The 17,533-nt window shown below is 41.4% G+C and overlaps 1 protein-coding gene across 2 annotated transcripts; it reads left to right on the forward strand.

The window, feature by feature from the left end:
* The first annotated feature begins 485 nt into the window (after positions 1-485).
* inka2 (inka box actin regulator 2) lies at positions 486-14,258 on the forward strand. Of its 2 annotated transcripts, none has more exons than XM_085275111.1 (2): positions 486-1,015; positions 11,046-14,258. In XM_085275111.1, the coding sequence occupies exons 1-2, from the start codon at positions 944-946 to the stop codon at positions 12,297-12,299; spliced, it is 1,326 nt and encodes a 441-aa protein (XP_085131237.1). In that variant the 5' UTR covers positions 486-943; the 3' UTR covers positions 12,300-14,258. The 2 variants fall into 2 exon arrangements, with proteins under 2 accessions (XP_085131237.1, XP_085131238.1); XM_085275112.1 differs by lacking the exon at positions 486-1,015 and adding an exon at positions 9,829-10,029.
* Positions 14,259-17,533: the final 3,275 nt, after the last annotated feature.

A 17,533-nucleotide genomic window follows, 5' to 3' on the forward strand; every position in this document is an offset into this window, starting at 1 on the left:
GTCATATAAAGTAAATCATTTTGAAGTAAAGGAGACCTCATCAAGTTTTCTTGGCATCTCTAGATTGCAAATTGAACACGAGCTGCATGTGCAAACTTTCAGATGAATCCAATCTATTCTGCGAGGCAGGGAATGTTTACAGCAACTTCCATTTGCTTCTTTGTATGTGCAATACTTCCTTCCCTTATTCTAATCATACCCGTGTCTTGTAACAAAAGCCCACAGCTCAGGTGTTTCCTCTCTGCGCAGCGAAGGTGGCCAGGAAACTGTTCCTATGGACGCGTATGGTTTCTCTTAAACACATCCTCTTTCAGTCCAGTGTAATGCAACAGGGACTGCTGAATATATTTGTCTGTTTTATGGAAAATGCGCTCTTTCAGCAAACCCAACTATCTTATCTTTCAGCCTTTATTTGGATATTTCCAGATGGTCGGTCTCTCTTTTGAGCTGCTGTGGACAGTTCTGCTCGCGCATAGTAAATGATGGATCCGCGTTTTATCCTGGCTTGAGAGGCCCTGGGAGGCTCGCTCATTGGAGGAAATTGGATGGCCAACGTAAGCGCTCCTCTTGAATGAGAAAATAGCAGCAGGGGGAAAAACAGACTGAGCAACACACACGACACTGACAGCAGCCAAGCAGGGGCCACTGAAAGAGAGAAACACGGACCCAGTCTGTTGGTGCAGCCACATGAAGGAGCTCATTATCATTTTTGTATTATTTATTAATTTTTTTGGAGTAAACAGATTTTCGTCATCAGGATTTAAACCACGAGATTCGCGTCATTTTGAGCCGCGCGCGCATTCCTCGGCAGGATCTGCGCATCTTCAATTGCCAATTGTTTTCTGCTCTTCTTAAAGCGTCAATAGTCATGTTCGAGCAGGGACTGGCGAAGCGGTTCAGCTGAATTCCTGTCTTTCAAGAAAAAAGAAAGAAAGAAAGAAAAATGGAACAGCGGCTCGCCAAACAAGAAAGCAAAAACATGGATGCGTGTCTGAGGCGACTGAAGCAAGAGCTGGTAGGTTCCGTTGTATCTTCTTGTGTTGTTACCCTGGACCGCTGTTTTACTTTATTCGTGTGTATTTTGAGCACTTTTACCGCTTATACGCGTTTTACATTAAATATTTAACAATTTTCACATTTTAAATTTAGAAATGTCGCTTTATTGCGCCCTATGTGTCCTGAAACATTTCTACATTTCCAAGTCTAATATTCTGGAGTCTAGTTTTCAGCTGAGGGTGCATGTGTGTCTTTTTAAATCGCATTAATCTGTGTGGGCTTAAAGCTCTGAGCACACCAGAGGCATGTGTACATTTCCCTCCTCTCTGTCCACGCATCTGGGACAGATGTTTTAAGCTTAATGAGCTCAAGACGGTTTTTTCTTGTCATAAATACTCTGCGCTGGGTTATGGATTCTTGAAAGAAAGCGATTTAAGGTTCACACTATTCTTGGTGCCTTGTAGTAAATTTAATCATGTGTTGCAACAGACTGTTCGGAGCTCCAGCTCTCACAGGGGAGTGAGTGAAATTGGCAGTCACATTGAGTTTCATCACGTTTCCATGCTCTAAATGAATTTGTTAGACTCCGTTATTTAATATTTTCATGTCTCCTCTCATCTACCATGTTTGATGTGAGTACATTTAGTCTGCCATTTCTTTCCTCTTCTTTGAAATGTAAAAACAAAATCTGTAAGCTTCACCCTCGTGCCCAAAATCATCTGGCAGTGACACACTGTAGACCCATTTTCTGAGGAGCCTTAACTGGCACAGATTTCATTTGGAATCATCTTCAAAGCAGCGACTGATTTCCCCCCCCCCCCCCCCCCCCCTTTTTGTCCAGCCACTGGCCTGCAGAAAGGCCTTGCGTGGCTGCATGTTTTGCAGCTTAATCTGCTCTGTGACTTCATGACTTGCTGCTCCAAATTAGCCACACGTCTGTGAAGTGGCACTTGAGATTTAAGGGGAGTTGACGTTGATGCCAGAAGGACATGTTGTGTTAGGGCTGCCACATCGCAGTTTGGTAACATAATAGAAAAAGTGTCATGCCATGCCGAGGATCAAACAGGAGAACGGGGAGCAGATGCCAGTTAAAAAGCTGAGGCAGTCTCCCCCTGCTCTCAAGACCATGTGGGATGCAATCTGTTGTTCAGAAATAAGGGGTGTCTATGCCAAGGTTGTCACTTTCCTTTCTACTGTGACTGATTTTCATCCAGTGTTCAGTGGAGAGCGGTAAAACCGGCTCTATCAGCAACACAGAGATCACAAACATCTAACAGTCGACTTACAGCTGTGATGCCGAGTCAAGCGGCTCCTGGACATCTCTTGCGAATTTGTGGCTTTGAAGTCAGCAATTTTGGACCATACCAGTTACGCATGTTTTGGAACACTTACTACAAACAGCATGACCTTAAATCATTCCAAAAACCATTTTGCATGATGTTTTGTTTTTTCCTGCTGTGTTTTCATTCATTTCCATGCAGCATAAAAGCAACAGAACTCGAGCTACACAATCCATCACAATCAACATCAAGTTCGTATTCACATTTGTCATTTGTTTGCAACGCAATGAGTGCAGACTGATATAACTGCATTATAAGACTATTTTCTCAAAAACAGCACAGAAATGTAGCTTTCCAATCAAACCAGATATCGCTTTCACTTAATTATAGCCTCTGTGTTTATGGTATCTATTTTCTGTTGGGAGAAGTTTAGATTTTATCCCAACCATTCAGCAGGGAGTAACTTTTCCATCTTGCCAACATTATGTCCAGTCAGAGCAGAGTTTACTTTTATCACATAAGTCAAAGAAATATGCCATTTCTCTTTCTCTGTGTTGGGTTGTGTTTAGCAGTATCAGCCTTTTGTGTGCGTTTTACTTTTTTTTTCTTACTTTCCATCTGGAATTGGAAGAAAAAAGTTGGTAAGGAGCTCAAATGTCAGTTGTATGAGGGCTGGAACCAGGCTAAGTTTTAAATGTCTGCTAGCTGTATGTCATATTTTATAGATATGAATGAAAATAGGCACAAGCTGGTAGAAAAATGCATGTAAGAGCTTAAGCTGATTGTGCATGTCTTGAAAAATGGCATGCAGTGAACGTTACACACAAGGGCAACTGAATGGAAGGAGCAAAAATAATAGTATAGTCCCTTAAACCTTTACCTGATATATTCTAATACTCCTGACTAAAAAGTTACAATGAAACAAGAAAATCTACATAGTTGAGTTTGTTTGTGTCTATAGCAACAAAGAAGCCTGAATGTGGCATTCAAAGGCTATACGAAAGTCACGTGAATGCCAGCATGACTTCAGTGTTTCACGTTAGACACACTGAAACCCAAACCCTGATGTCCTGTCAGCTCTACAACAGGAGTGTGATATGAAAGTGTGGGCACTGTGTCAGCGGTTGAGGGTGTGGGTCCTTGTGGGAAGTACAGACAGGTCACACTTGAAAGTTTGACCCTCAAACTTGAAAAGCTTGGGGTCTAATTTCTTCAACTGCTGACCATGTCCATCACAACAAATCCATTAAATATCAAACCTGACAGTCAGGTATATAGCACCATCTGTCTTCCTGTGTGACTCAAACTGAAAACAGTCGTTTAACTTTATTCTTTAAAAGAAATACACGAGTCCTCTGAAATCCTGAGGATAGACAGTAATGACAACAATGAAATCATTTCAAGCCTATGCATGACTCATGATTGGTGCAGCAAACAGACAGTCATGACAAAGAAAACATAAGCTCTTCCTGCCTACTTGATGTTGAAAATGCAAACGGTGACACGTCTTTGACTCACATTGTCTAAATGTAGGGTTCACACCTGGTTAGCAGCGTCAGACACTAAAACATAAATCAGAGCGTTTCATATCATCGCCGCTGAAGCCGACTTCACATGCAGCGTGCCCCCTTTTTCTCTTTCACACCTGAGGCGAATTTCAAACATGACTGTCACCTTGGAATTCAACACCAAAGCCAGCAACCATGAAGTCATGAAATCTGAGAGAAGTGCACCTGAGTGCCAAGCCTGTTGTGTCTTCTGGAAAGTTCTTTGTTACCTTTTGGGCGTTGGAGCTGAAAGCTGTACACAAAGCAGGGTTGTGGCTTAACTTTAAGCCCGTTTGTTTTGTGGCTCCCCCTGTGGCTCCCGTTCTCCAAACTGCCCTTCCTTCCCCTCGGCTAAAATTGGACCAACTCTTGGTGGCAGCTGTGGGGTTTGCGTGGGTGATCATTGTGTTTGAGACTGAGCTACAAACCTTTAACAAAGCCTGTTTATCATTATGACTCTGCACACGTAACCGGCTTTTTCATGGTTCACAGAATGGAAAATGAAATCACTGCCCAAGATATCAGATTTATTTTGGCCTTTTTTTTTCTTGGATGCAGAGTGAACAAGTTAAGTTAATGCTGCTGTTGTGACCACACGTGCAATCCTGTTAGTGTAAGATCAAGTCCTGACCTCCTTACCTTATACGTTCACTGGAAACAACGTGTGAGGTATAGATCGGTATTCTCTATGCTCTGACCTTTGCATTACATCTTGTCTGACACTGTTGAAGTTATATTTATAAATTTGTTCTTTTTAAAAATAACATATATACAGCACTGAGGGTTCAGAACAAACCACAAATTGAAACATCTATTATCAAACAGCTGTTCATCTTAACAACAGCTGACACCTCAATATTAGAATTTAAGATTATGTTTTTCTCTGACCTCCAGATAAAAGTAACTCCAATACATTCGCTCATCTTTCAGCTCTGTTTTGATCTTTACCATCTCCTGAGGGATTTGACCTTCCCCTCAGCAGTAATTAGCCTTTCTGTGTTTACTGTCTAGCCAGTAACACTGACAGTCATTCAGTAGAGTAAGTTTATCCAAGGGTTTTGGGTCAAAAGTGGTCAAAAGCTAAAAACAAGATTTAAGATATACTTCTCTAGATCTTCTTGATGCATGCTCAATAATCCAGGTAAGTAAATCTCCAAAAGTTGATTCTGTTCATCTGGACGTAGCGTTTTGTGGGAGAAACATTTCGTCACTCATCCAAGTGACTTGGATACGCTACGTCCAGATGAACAGAATCAACTTTTGGAGAATTCTCTAGATCCACTTTCATATTACAGAAGTCGGTCATTATAAGCATTTCCAGTATTTTAAAAATGAAAATACAATATAAAAAATACTGAAGATGAATTCCTTTAAATCAAAACGACATTTATGACTTAGCAATCCAATACAGTACAAGTATAAATATCCAAAATGTTTCAAATTCCAAATTGAAAAACTGTAAATAAGCTGCACATTTTTAAATGGCTTAAAAAAAACACTGCATTAAAGGCTTTGCACAGCCATTCACTATCAGTTGAAAAATGTACTAGATGATGCACACAGAAAAAAAACCCAGCATCAGCAACCACATTTATTTTCTTTAGGAAATGCTTGTGTGATTTAGCGCTCCTTTTGATCTTAGAGGGGGGCTGAGAATTGGATGAGCACTTTCACTGCCCCCACACGAGGCGCTGACGTCAACTCCTGTGCTATCGAGCTTCTACGTGACGATTATTGCTTCCAGTGAGGAGTTCCCGCCAGGACAACAACAGATTGGGTCCCAGACCGTCTCCAAATATCATCTGCCAAAGATGATGATATGGATCCTAATCATCCTACATCTCCCACGGCAGCATAAATGAGCTCAAGCAGGAAACAAGCTATTAAACCACCTCCCTTTTTCTGAAAAGGTCATCAGGGAGTCTTTGTTGGCCAGCAGGACCTACAAACAGTTATATTTGCTCTCGACTGGTTCATTTTAAAAGTTGTGGTTCACCTAGTTCCCCATTTTCATTTACCCCTAAGTGTTGCAGATAGTTTTGCTAAACCATAAAGAGACAGCTCTATTATCTGAGTAGGGAGGAGAAGCAAAACATTTTCCTAAAAATGAGAACATCTTCTAAAATTAAAGTACAAGAAGGCTTTTATGTTTATCATTCACACTTCTTCGTCTCCTGAATGCGACCCGGAGGACATACGGGCCAAACAGAGTCACCATATAACCTTTTTTTTGTCAAAGAGGCATTCATTGCCATGTGCATAGTAATTTATTTCTTTCACTAAATGCTGCGCAGATTTATTACCCTCTTTATCGTGACCTCGGGGCCATCCACAGAGACCTTGTGTGTATCCCCCAGACAGAGAACCCATTCCTGTCCTTGACCCACACAGATCACCATTCATATTTAATTAGGGGTGGAGGTGGAGGAAGGGGAGTACACACTATAGATGCTGCTGCTGGTCAGCGCCTTCCAAACAGGAAGACCTTTTGGGTCTGATAACCTTGGCCTCCCCCCTTCAGCTACTAACAAACAACAACAGTGAATGGCCTGCATTTTGTAGGCAGAATAGAGCACTGGTTTGTTTTTGATTACTTGTTTGGGTTTATTTTCCTCCTAATAATCTGAACACAGCATCCATGCTCTAAAAAAGTACACTGACTTCGTTCTACTGAGGCAAGTCTGGACTTGCGTGGATGTGTGAGCTCAGTGTGTTTGCACAGCGCATTATTTTTCCCTTCATAACTGACATGAGGTAATACCGAAACCATGATCAAGGCAGAACTTGATCTTGACAGACAGCAGAGCAGGAGCACTGATTTATTTATACTTTGTGGTATTTAATTCACTTGCATGTATATTGAATGGTTTTCTAGAAGCGTCTTCACAGTTAGAAAGATCTGACATGTGGCTCTGAAATAAAGAATCACCTATAAACTTTTTTTAAAGCTCTTAATTAAATAGCCCACCACTTTTTAATAAGCCTCTATTCAGTATTAGATGAAGGCTGCCAGCCTTTGTTCTTAAACTCTGAAGCATTCAGCCCTTGATTGGCAATTATGTCTCCTTGGCTAACATCACTGCAGCCAGAAGAGAAAGTAGAGGGTTTAGGGGGTTTTGGGGGGGATTAAATGTTTGTCTTATTTTTTTCAAATTTTTCACATTCTCAAAGAAATGCATACTCTCTCGATTAAATAAAGGGAAAAAAGAAGATTTAACCAAACTTCACAAGACTGCATTAATGATTAAAGTGTTTCTGGGCAGTACAACAATTCCCTGCAGCGCCAATTTCATCCCAGTTCTCTTGTTAAATTAGATTAGACAGACATTATTTCTCATCTCCGTTTTTGTCCTTAAACCCTTAAGGTGCGCGTGTAGGTCCTCTCAGGTCTGCCAGGCCCTGGGCTGATTCACACATTGTAAAAGTGAGACATCTTAGGATTTCCGTAACATCTGTGTCTAAACAAGAAACCGCCGCAGGACAACATTTTTAAGTCACTTTTGGCATTCTGAGTAAGATATCGGATGAGGGATGAAAAGGCTGACATATTTGGGCCACAAAGTTCAGCTTTGAAATGGCAGCGGAGTGCCTGGAGTTAGTTGGCATGTTAAAGGTAGAATAATAGGGTTTGGCTTACTGCTGTTCCCCTGTTTGTTCCCCAGAGCATAGTATGAATTATTAATATCGCCTTAGAATAGAAATGCCAGTAAACAACACTGTGTTTTTAAATAACTGTGGGGAGTGTCTGCATTTTAGGGATAATGGAAAAGTTGCACGTGAATGTTAAACTGCAGTGTTTGAGGTTAGCGTGTGTAAACAGGTGCAGCTCTTTGAGTCTGCATACCTAGAAGATGATAGCAAATTTAATACATTAAAGCAATCCTGATCCTGGGATAAACTTTACTGAAGGCTCCAAAAATGCAATGATAAATACATAACTCCCCTTTTGCCTCAAGTCTTGTTGACTTTTCTTGTGTAAGAAAGTAAACCGTAATTATGCACCCTTTCCCAGCCTTTCCCAGGACGCAGACAATTACAGCTAATGAAGTCAGCCATATGTGAAAGGCACAAAGACAAGAGACAACCTTATTGTGCTAATTACATGTACCTTCACTTCCTAATTTAGCGAGCCAGCGGGAAGCTCAGAGGCCTGTCATCCCCGCATGTGCATTGATAGGCCTATTATCTGATCTTAGAGGTTATTCACGCCCGCGTGCATCTACTCAGCCATATGTCGTGATAAGCCAAGTGTTTTAATGCAGAGATTTACTGCTGATGGTAAAGGATAGTGTATTGGTGTCAAAGCCAGGTCACTGTGCTTCAAGTGTATGTAGACAGTCCAAATTGGATGAATGACAAACATGTAATAAACCAGTGTTTCAATGAAGAGATTTTTTTTTTGCTCTTTAAACTTTATGACACTGTGAGCTAATATTTCTATATATTATATATATAGAAATATTATTTTCTTTCTTTTCTATATTAGAAAAGAAAGAAAAGGAAAGTTGGTCTATTTTATATATTCATTAATAATTTAAGAACATAATATGCAGAATAGTTTGCAATAATTAAATCACTGCATCTGTGTGACTCTGTTTCTCCAAAAATGTTTTGATATGGTTAAATTTTGTAAATTCATTATTGAAGTTGTGCAAGTGCTAAATGAAAGCAGAGCAGATGTTGTCATATTTATAATCCATCCATTCATTTTCTTCTGATTATAGAGGTGGGGTACACCCTGGACAGGTCGCCAATCTGTCGCAGGCTTAACTCAGACTCACATTCACACATAGGTCTAATTTAAAATTACTGGAGGGCTCGGAGAGAACTCGTGGAGACACAAAGGGCCCAGCCAGATGGTAGATTCGAACCCAGCTCCCTCTTACTGTTAGGCAACAGTGCTGACCCCCATGCCACCATGCTGCCCTGTATTTATTCTGTGCATGAAAAATGTCTAGCACATGCACTTTTGGTGAACTTGCTCCCTTTCTGCTTGAGCAGACAGCAAAATTCCTGTGTTGCAGACATTTACAGACATGCAGAAACCATGAACTTCCTTTAAGGGTCTGCACGGTCACTGGAACTCCAAGATGCTGCACTTGGACACAGTGGTGTCTAAGCTAAATGGGGCATGCGGACAGGCTCTCCGTGACAACATGCTGATGTTCAGTAGGTTTAAATGTTAATCGCATTCAAAACGTTTTCTGAAGCTTTTAATTAACAGTGAACATACTCTATAAGGCTGAGGCTGATGTGAACAGCGTGGCATGGTTGGTTATAAAATCAGGACATATTAAAAATTTGACATGTTGGTAGCTCTGCAAGTAATTAACTTCATCCTGTGAAGTAAATGATGTGCCAGATTTAATGACAATCAATCCAATAGTTGCTGAGACATTTCTCTAAATGTAAACATGGTGCCAGAGGAATGGCCAGGAATTGATGTCACATTCTGGGATGAAGTAGTGGACTAACAAAGTGAGGACTAACTTTAGCATATTTTGAGCTAGCAATTCTGACTTTTCCATACATTTCACACATTTTTATGCCTTGTGTTTTACTTTTTAAATCAAAATGTTGTCTAAGAATTTGTCACATTTGTCAATTTTCCCACATTAAAAAAAAACTCATATCCCTTCTCACACAGTAATAAGAAGCTTTGATTACGATGCTGTAATGCCAACTGCACTATGCAGCAACTTTTCCCACCCAGGATCAGCATAATCACTGTTCCCTGGAGATCTAAGTATCGCAGCCTAATTTTGTTGCACCTACATCCAACCTCCTGCCCTCTGCATCCCCTTCTTATGTTCTAATGGTGTCATTCATAATTAAATCCATCAACAGTTTTCTCTTCGACATCTAAACATATGGCAAAGGATTCCCCCCTGTTTGCCCCCACCCTTTCCATCTCTGCTCATATGGCTGACTCTCACCACCCCTCTCGCTCCTTTCATTGTTATTCCGTTTCCGCCTGAGTGAGTCCCCCCATCCACCCCCTCACACACACACATTGTATTTGGGGATTATAGTCTAGATGGGCAGTGGTGATTGGCTGTCACTCCCAGTGGTGTCCCTCCATTGGAGGGGGATACATATAGAGGCAGTCAGACTGATCCATTTGAAAGGTGAGAGACAGTGACGGGCTGACTGAGGTGCAGCCAGGAGGATCAAAACCTGCTGCTTTTTTAAAATTTTATTTTAAGGTAAGGTGTAGGTTTTTATTACAGCTGCCTGTTTATTCTCATAGTAGCAATTTATTTTATTTGAAGGCTTAAAGTTTAGTTTAAAGGTATTTGTTTTTGTTGGTTGACTAAGAGCATCTTCTATGGAAGTGTAGTCATGTTCATCTGAAGGTGTGCTCTGCAAGATTTTCACCAAAATTTCCCGTGAACTAATTTTTCAAAATTCCTTGCATGCTTCCTCGTGTCTTTTCACAGATGCTTTATTTTTCATTCATCAATCAGTAGCATGTTATGAAATCATAGCAGAGAAACCTATAATATCTAAGACAGTTATTCAGAGGGCATGCAGTGATTCAAGGCTGGAAGTTAAGACACGGGTTAGGATGCTGGCTCTGGGTTGTGTGGCTGCCTTCAGGAGAAGACAGTTAGTCCAGGTCACATGACGCAGGCTTTCAAACAGATGAGAACAGGAAGAGAGGCGGAGGAGGTTAAAAGCAGAGAGGATGATTACTGCTGCACAGAGAGTAGAACACACGAATACAATGGGCTCAGAGGAGAAAGCAGATATGATAAATCAAATGAAAGGAAGTAAAAAGGAAATTATAGATGTTTTTTTTTTAAAATGAAAGCAAGTGTGTTCTACAGCTGTCACTAGTTGGATTCTCGCTCATACGCTGGCCATATGGGACCCCAGCCTGTCATCCAAAACTAGGTCACATGACCACATAATTAAACATACCCTAAAACCCACAAGTGAAGAGATAAAAAACAGGCTTAGTACAATAACTTATCTTTTTAATAAGTTTCTTTAGCCTGCTCCATTATTCATAAGGGGGTCATCGCAGTAGATAGATCCATGTTGAATTTAGCAAATTTTTTACCAGGGATAATAACTGTTAATATTTGCTGGAATGAATGACTGTTGTCAGTTGCTCTTGTGCAATGAGATTTTTTTGTCTGTGTGTGTGAAACACAAATGTAAATGTGAATACCGCTATCAATCCTTTATCTTTATTTTTCTCTCTGTCTTTCTGCAGTTATCCATGAAAGAAGCTGGAGATGGCCTCCATGCTCAGATGAATTCAATGATGGGAGCCCTTCAGGAACTCAAGCTCCTTCAGGTCCAGACGGCACTAGAAAATCTTGACATTTCAGGGCGGCCTATTAACCGGGGAATGCCCCACACGGCTTCAACTGCTGCTGCTGAACCACCAGCTGCAGCAGCATCAGCTTCAGGAGAGGATCAGAGCCGCTGTATCAGAGAAACCATGTCTGAGGAGCCCAGCCCGAATCACATGCCGAGTTCAAGGCAGTCTTTGGAAAGCAGAAACTCGACTAGTCTATCAGAAAACAGAAGCAGTCTGGAAACCTCATCCTCCTCGTCATCCAGCCTAGAGAGCGAGAGTGAAAGAAGTCAAAGAAGTGCACGGAGCTCAAGAAATGCAAGAAATGCAAGAAGTGAAACTGACCTGGAGTCTATACCGAGAAGGTGGTCAGGATATACTGCCCCTCAAGTGGACTTCTGTGGACCAGTTGTGGGAAATCCTCCACCAGAGGCCTACCCTAGCCATCCCCGTCCCCGTCGTGCACAGATAGTGGACCTGCCTGGAATCCTGTACAGTCTCTCAAGAGAGGGTCCTTCCTTAGATAGCGACTACTCCCAAGACAGCACAGATGACGCCAGTGACTGGACTTCTTCGCTCATGAGCCGCTGTCGCAACCGTCAACCATTAGTTCTGGGGGACAATGTATTTGCAGACCTTGTGGGCAACTGGCTAGACCTGCCTGAGGTGGACAAGGAGGAAGGAGAAGAAGAAGAAAGGGCAAAGAGGAGAGAGGAGAGAATGGATGGTGGGACAGAAAGACCAGACACCCCAGCTCACCCTCTACGCCTCAGCCGCTCACAGGAGATCTGCAAAAAGTTCTCATTCACCACAAACATCTTCAAGAAGTTCCTGCGAAGCGTCCGGCCTGACCGGGACAAGCTGCTCAAGGAGAGGCCAGGCTGGGTGGCTCCTGAGCTTCCAGAGGGTGACCTCTATAAAAGGCCGAAGAAATTGCTTCCCAAAAGTTCAAAAGGCAGCTTTTACCTGCCGTTCTGGGCGAATGGACAGCAGGGCAAAAGCAGCACATGTATGCATCTTCCAGAGACAGAGAGGAACCACCACCAACACTTGCACCAGTTTTACCAGCAGCCATTTGCAGGGATTTATTTAGACAGAAGGCAGCCAGAGACTGGTCTGGAGAAAATGCAGCCCTTGTTTGACTACAACACAGCTGTGTGGGTCTGACAGCGAGTCTCTGGCCAACAGACTGCCAGTGACGCCAGATTGAGCGTGTGACAGGTGCTGTAGGATTTTGGCTGTGATAAAGGAGCGTGAATGAACGAGAGGCTTGGACACAGTTAACTTCCAAAAATGAACCGCTAAATTCACACCCACATCGTGTTTCTCCTGCGACTGAGAGATTATCAGGGCAACATTTCGTCTGACAATCCAAAAACCCAGACCTCGCTTGATGTGTCCGTGTGAGTGTATGCTGCGATGCATCTGAGAAAGAATGAGACTTTTTTAGGGTTTATGCTGCAACTTTTGTATTATTCAAACTCCTTCACACGTGTGCATGTATGACTGGATTTTCATGTTCTCCTAAAAGACGGTACACCATTCTCAGAATGTCACTATCAATTTAAATCTTTTTAATGCAGACTTTTTCCACTTCTGCTCTACAGGACACACTTCTTTGCACCTATAAATAGCAACACCAACTGTTGAATTGCATGGTTACTGTTTTTATAAATGATGCTACAAACAGCTGTTACTGAACGCACTGCCACTATAGAGTCCTCAGCTTCCCTTTTATTTCCAAAACGGCTGTAACAACCTGGAAACTCATGACTACATGAACTCGTCTTGTTCACCTTTGCTCAGGGAGCGAATGCCACACAGGAGAAAGCACTGCCACATTCAGAATGGGTTTCCAGTATATATATTTTTTTGTCTTGCTTTAAAAGCATAACAGCAATACGGTGCATGACTAGTTCAAACTTTGTACATTAAACTTTGAGATCTGTCCCTCGTAATCAGAAATGCTGTGGTTGCTGTCATGTTGGAAGCACTCTCTTTAGTTCTCTGCTATGTAGACATGGCAAATGTTGAGTCAACCAAAGTCCTCGTGGGCTGCTATGCAGAGAGAGGAGGGGGTAAAGATGGCACAGCCAACCCCAAGTACTGACTAACTGACAGCCATCTGGTACTCAGACATTATGTAAAGTATGTTCGCCACAAGCTTAAAGATGCAAAATGGGCTTCTTTAATCCCAGAGCTTTGTGAATTAACCGACTGTGTTATATACTGTATATATGCAGGCGAATGCATTACAGGGCTGTAACAGATATAGGACCCATAATCTGTGAAAGGTACAACAAACTGAACAGGCTAAATGTACAGAACATTGTACATATTTGTCATCAAACAGCAGCAATAAGACTCATTTACTGTAATATCCCATCGCATGATTTTCATTATTCTGCGCAGATAAATGTCACCATAACAGCTGATTGTGTAAACATTGCTACAGCTCTTGTACTTAAACTACAAACCAGTGAGGTCATATTTAATCTACATTATTTATTCTATTGTACCATAATAAACAGTTTCAGTATTTTTCATTTCAAGCAGAACCATAACAGTTCAAATCAAACTATAGCTTCCTTCACAAACTCCCTCAGGTCACAGACGACACTGCCCACTATTGATTCGTGTTTTTTTATTGTTATTATTATTAAGGGACCACTGATATGCAAGGACAATCTGATATTCTTAACTTAATATTAAAGGAAAAAAACATTATTTTCACTCAGTTTTTGATGTGATACCAGACCAATAATCTTAGCCAGCAGGGATTAGGCCTCAGAGGTGGTTTTGAGTGTCTTGGCCAGTTGATCCATATGGTGCTGTCTCTGTTTCAGTAATCAGGTCAATACATATACTGCACAGTCTGAGGGTTCAACACACACAGACAGTTTCTTCTGCCAGAAAGTGCAGTCTGAGATGTCATGACACGTAGTACATATATGTAACTGTAACATTTATTTCTTCCTATTAAAGCTGTCTTCTAAGTGTAATTCTCAGCACTGTTGTTGATATTTTTCATCGAGGTTCTGCGAACCTTCAGTGGTGATCTTGTGTCATGTGCACTGTAAAACTGTCACTGACTCTTTGTAAATTAAATCTGTTTTCAGAATGAAATGCTGCTTTTGTGCATCAGTGTGTTCGTTTGTGCAACATCTTTCTCTACTGTAGAACTGACACGGAAACTAGACATGTTTGGGAAATATAATTACAGTCCATGTAAATCTTTTCTGGTAATGCTAACTAATACATTATGACACAGTAGTTATAATATATTCAAGGCAATTAATGAAAGGGTGTGTCGCAGGAAGAGGAAACAAATGGAAGATTCAAGAGGCATTAATTTGTCCAAAACATAAAGCAAACAGCAGAAATCAAACTAATGAAAGGTAAACATGATCAAGTTCACAGACATTCTGCACAAGAACACTAACCAGCTCAATCTGGAAAGACACAATAGGCAACAATGGAAGCGGAGACAACTTGGAAACTAGATACAGCTGAAATTAATTAGGGAAATGGCACACAATAAAAACTAAAATAGAAGACACGAGAGAAAAATGACTACCAAAATAAAAACAGGAAACCACTTCCACAAAGACAGAAAGTTAACAATAAGGAAACACGGGGAGGCAAAATAAACTAAAACTCACACAATCAGATTTAAAGTAAAATTACAACTTTAACACACATAGAAACTGGACATCAAAGGTTAACAAAATGGTAAATGGCCTGTATTTGTATAGCTTTACACTACATTCAGTCATCCACCCATTCACACACTCGTGATGGCAGCTACATTGTAGCCACAGCTGCCCTGGGAACAGAGGCGAGGCTGCCGGACACTGGCGCCACCAGGCCCTCTGACCACCACCAGTAGGCAACGGGTGAAGTGCCTTGCCCAAGGACACAACAACCGAGCCTGTCGGAGGCGGGGCTCGAACCGGCAACCTTCCAATAAAAAAAAAATAGTTAGCATTCTTTATATTTCTGTAAATGCTTGACTCAAACACGGGTCCCTGCAATGGCCTTTTGGGATATGCTTTGTCTGCTCACCTGAGTGAGTTCTAACAGCATCATTTTAACTCTGGTTGTTGCTACCATTAAAATATATGTTTATTTTATTTTATCTATATGTCCATTTTCTGAAGAAAACAGTTCTTGATGCATGTTCAATAATCCGAGTAAGGAAATCCCAGAGTCTGAAAATGTAGGCTGAAGACGTCATATGAGCGGTGAAATGTTTCTCCCACTGAAAATGGTACATTAAGATTAACAGAACTGATTTTCTGGGATTTGGTTTTATTTACCTCTACATCTGCACTACAGTAAGTTGGTGCTGTGTGTCTAACAGGTTCACCAAGGGGAAAGCCGGCAAGTCACTTCCAGCCAGAGCATCAACTCTTCACCAAACTGATTCTAAATTCGGACCATAACTCCATCAGCCTGTTCAATAAATAAGCAAAGTTAACATGAACTCTGCTGCTCTGCACTTCACGACGCTCAATCCCTGAGATGCTTTTTATGAGACGCACATCAAACTGCATCAATCAGTTTATCTTTCAGTCCCCGAGCACTCTGTCCAAGAAAAGAAAGCAGTTCTTACTGCGACTGCGGTCCTGGGCTTTTATATCCTATTTATAGTATAACTCTCTTACATGATAGTCTGTGGCTGAACATTATTCTGTTGATTCAAGCCAAGCAAATGACCGCTTCTGTTTTATTAAGCATTTTCCCCACTTTATTATCTTATAGGACATTACATTTTTCCTCACTGTAATCCTAGAAAACTGAGAAAGTGTCGTAATAGCCCTGATGCACCATTACGAGCACAGAGCAGAACGGATTTAATCACTGAAAGTTTTAAATGAGTCAAATCTAAAACTAAAATGGCAAAATTGTTACTAGTTACACCTTCTTAAATATGACACTTTTAGCTTTTTACACAGCTGTTGGCAATGTGCTTGCTCATAGGGAGGTCATCTGATTGTAGGGGTTTTCTCTGTATTACTGTACGGCAGGGGTGTCCAACTCCAGACCTCAAGTACCAATGTCCTGCAAGTTTAAGATGTGTGCTTGATCCAACACAGCTGATTTAAATGGCTAAATTACCTCCTCAACATGTCTTGAGGTTCTCCAGAAGCCTGGTGATAAACTAGTAATTTGATTCAGGTGTGTTGACCCAGGGTGAGATCTAAAACCTGCAGGACACCGACCCTCGGGGCCTGGAGTTGGACCCCTGCTGTAGGGTCTTCACCTTACAATATAAAGTGTCTTGAGGCAGCTGTTGCTGTGATTTGGTGCTAGATAAATAAGCTGAATTGAATTGAATTAAATTGAATTAACTGTGCTTATTTTTGAACTGGTCAAAACCTATTTCAAGAAATCGTCATTGGTTGTCGGCATTTTCACCAATTTCTTTGTTAATTTTATGACACAATTTACTAAATTAATCCTTGCTTTAATTTAAATTAATATGTAGCACTAAAATGATTTTTTTTCCATTTGAAATTACTTCTCATCACATTTTTTCTTAATAAAAAAAAGCTATTCTCTGATCTTTATGTCTGATTGAAATTTAAATAAATATTATCTCTCTCTTCTTTTAGTGCCATCTCCCAAAACACATTAGAACATTACACAACACTCTGCGAACAGGTCAGTGAGCATCATAGATTAAAAAAAGGTACATTTGAAATAAAAGAATAAACTCTGTGTGTTAGCGTGTGCGTGCACAAACACGTGTGCATGTGCTCATGCAACAGCTGCAGATGTAGTCCGTCTCTTCCTCAGGGATCCCAGCAGTGGATGCTTATTATCTGACCACCTCCTCCTCCTCTTGTCCAAGCCCCACTCACCCCCCCCCCCCCCCCTTATTTCTGGTCCCAGATAGTCAGCTGTCGCTCTTTCACTGCCTCACAACACAGCTCCTACCCCAAATCTGGGGCACGCAATGCAGTGCAGCACAGTAACGTTGTAACGTTACAAATCAGAGAGTGTGCAGCGCTTAGATTCAGGAGAGGTCTGAACACAAAGACAGGGTCATGTTACAACTCAACAGTCAACTGTGATTTAATGCTTCAATATAATGACGTGCATGATGATCACATTTTGAGATAAGTGGATGGTTTTATGAGTGGGAGAAGTGAACTGGGAAGGCAGTGTGGACCATGAACTTTAGCGTGTGCATGCTTGTTTCTGTGACCTCTCTGCATCCTACTGCAGGCTAATTTCCTGCTGAGCACTTGTCTTTCAATAACCCCTCAGCTGTGCAGCCCCACAGCTCTACCTCGACCCTCAGGAATGCGCTCATGTTTCACTTTTTATAATCGTCAGCAACTAAAAGTCCAGAATCGTCACTCAGTGCAGCTATCCGCAGGTTCCCACAAGAA

The sequence above is a fragment of the Mchenga conophoros genome, linkage group LG5 (genome assembly GCF_057382185.1).
Source record: "Mchenga conophoros isolate Kocher_MC1m ecotype Shallow Benthic linkage group LG5, M_conophoros_male_GT1.1, whole genome shotgun sequence".
In the NCBI taxonomy this organism is placed as follows: domain Eukaryota; kingdom Metazoa; phylum Chordata; class Actinopteri; order Cichliformes; family Cichlidae; genus Mchenga; species Mchenga conophoros.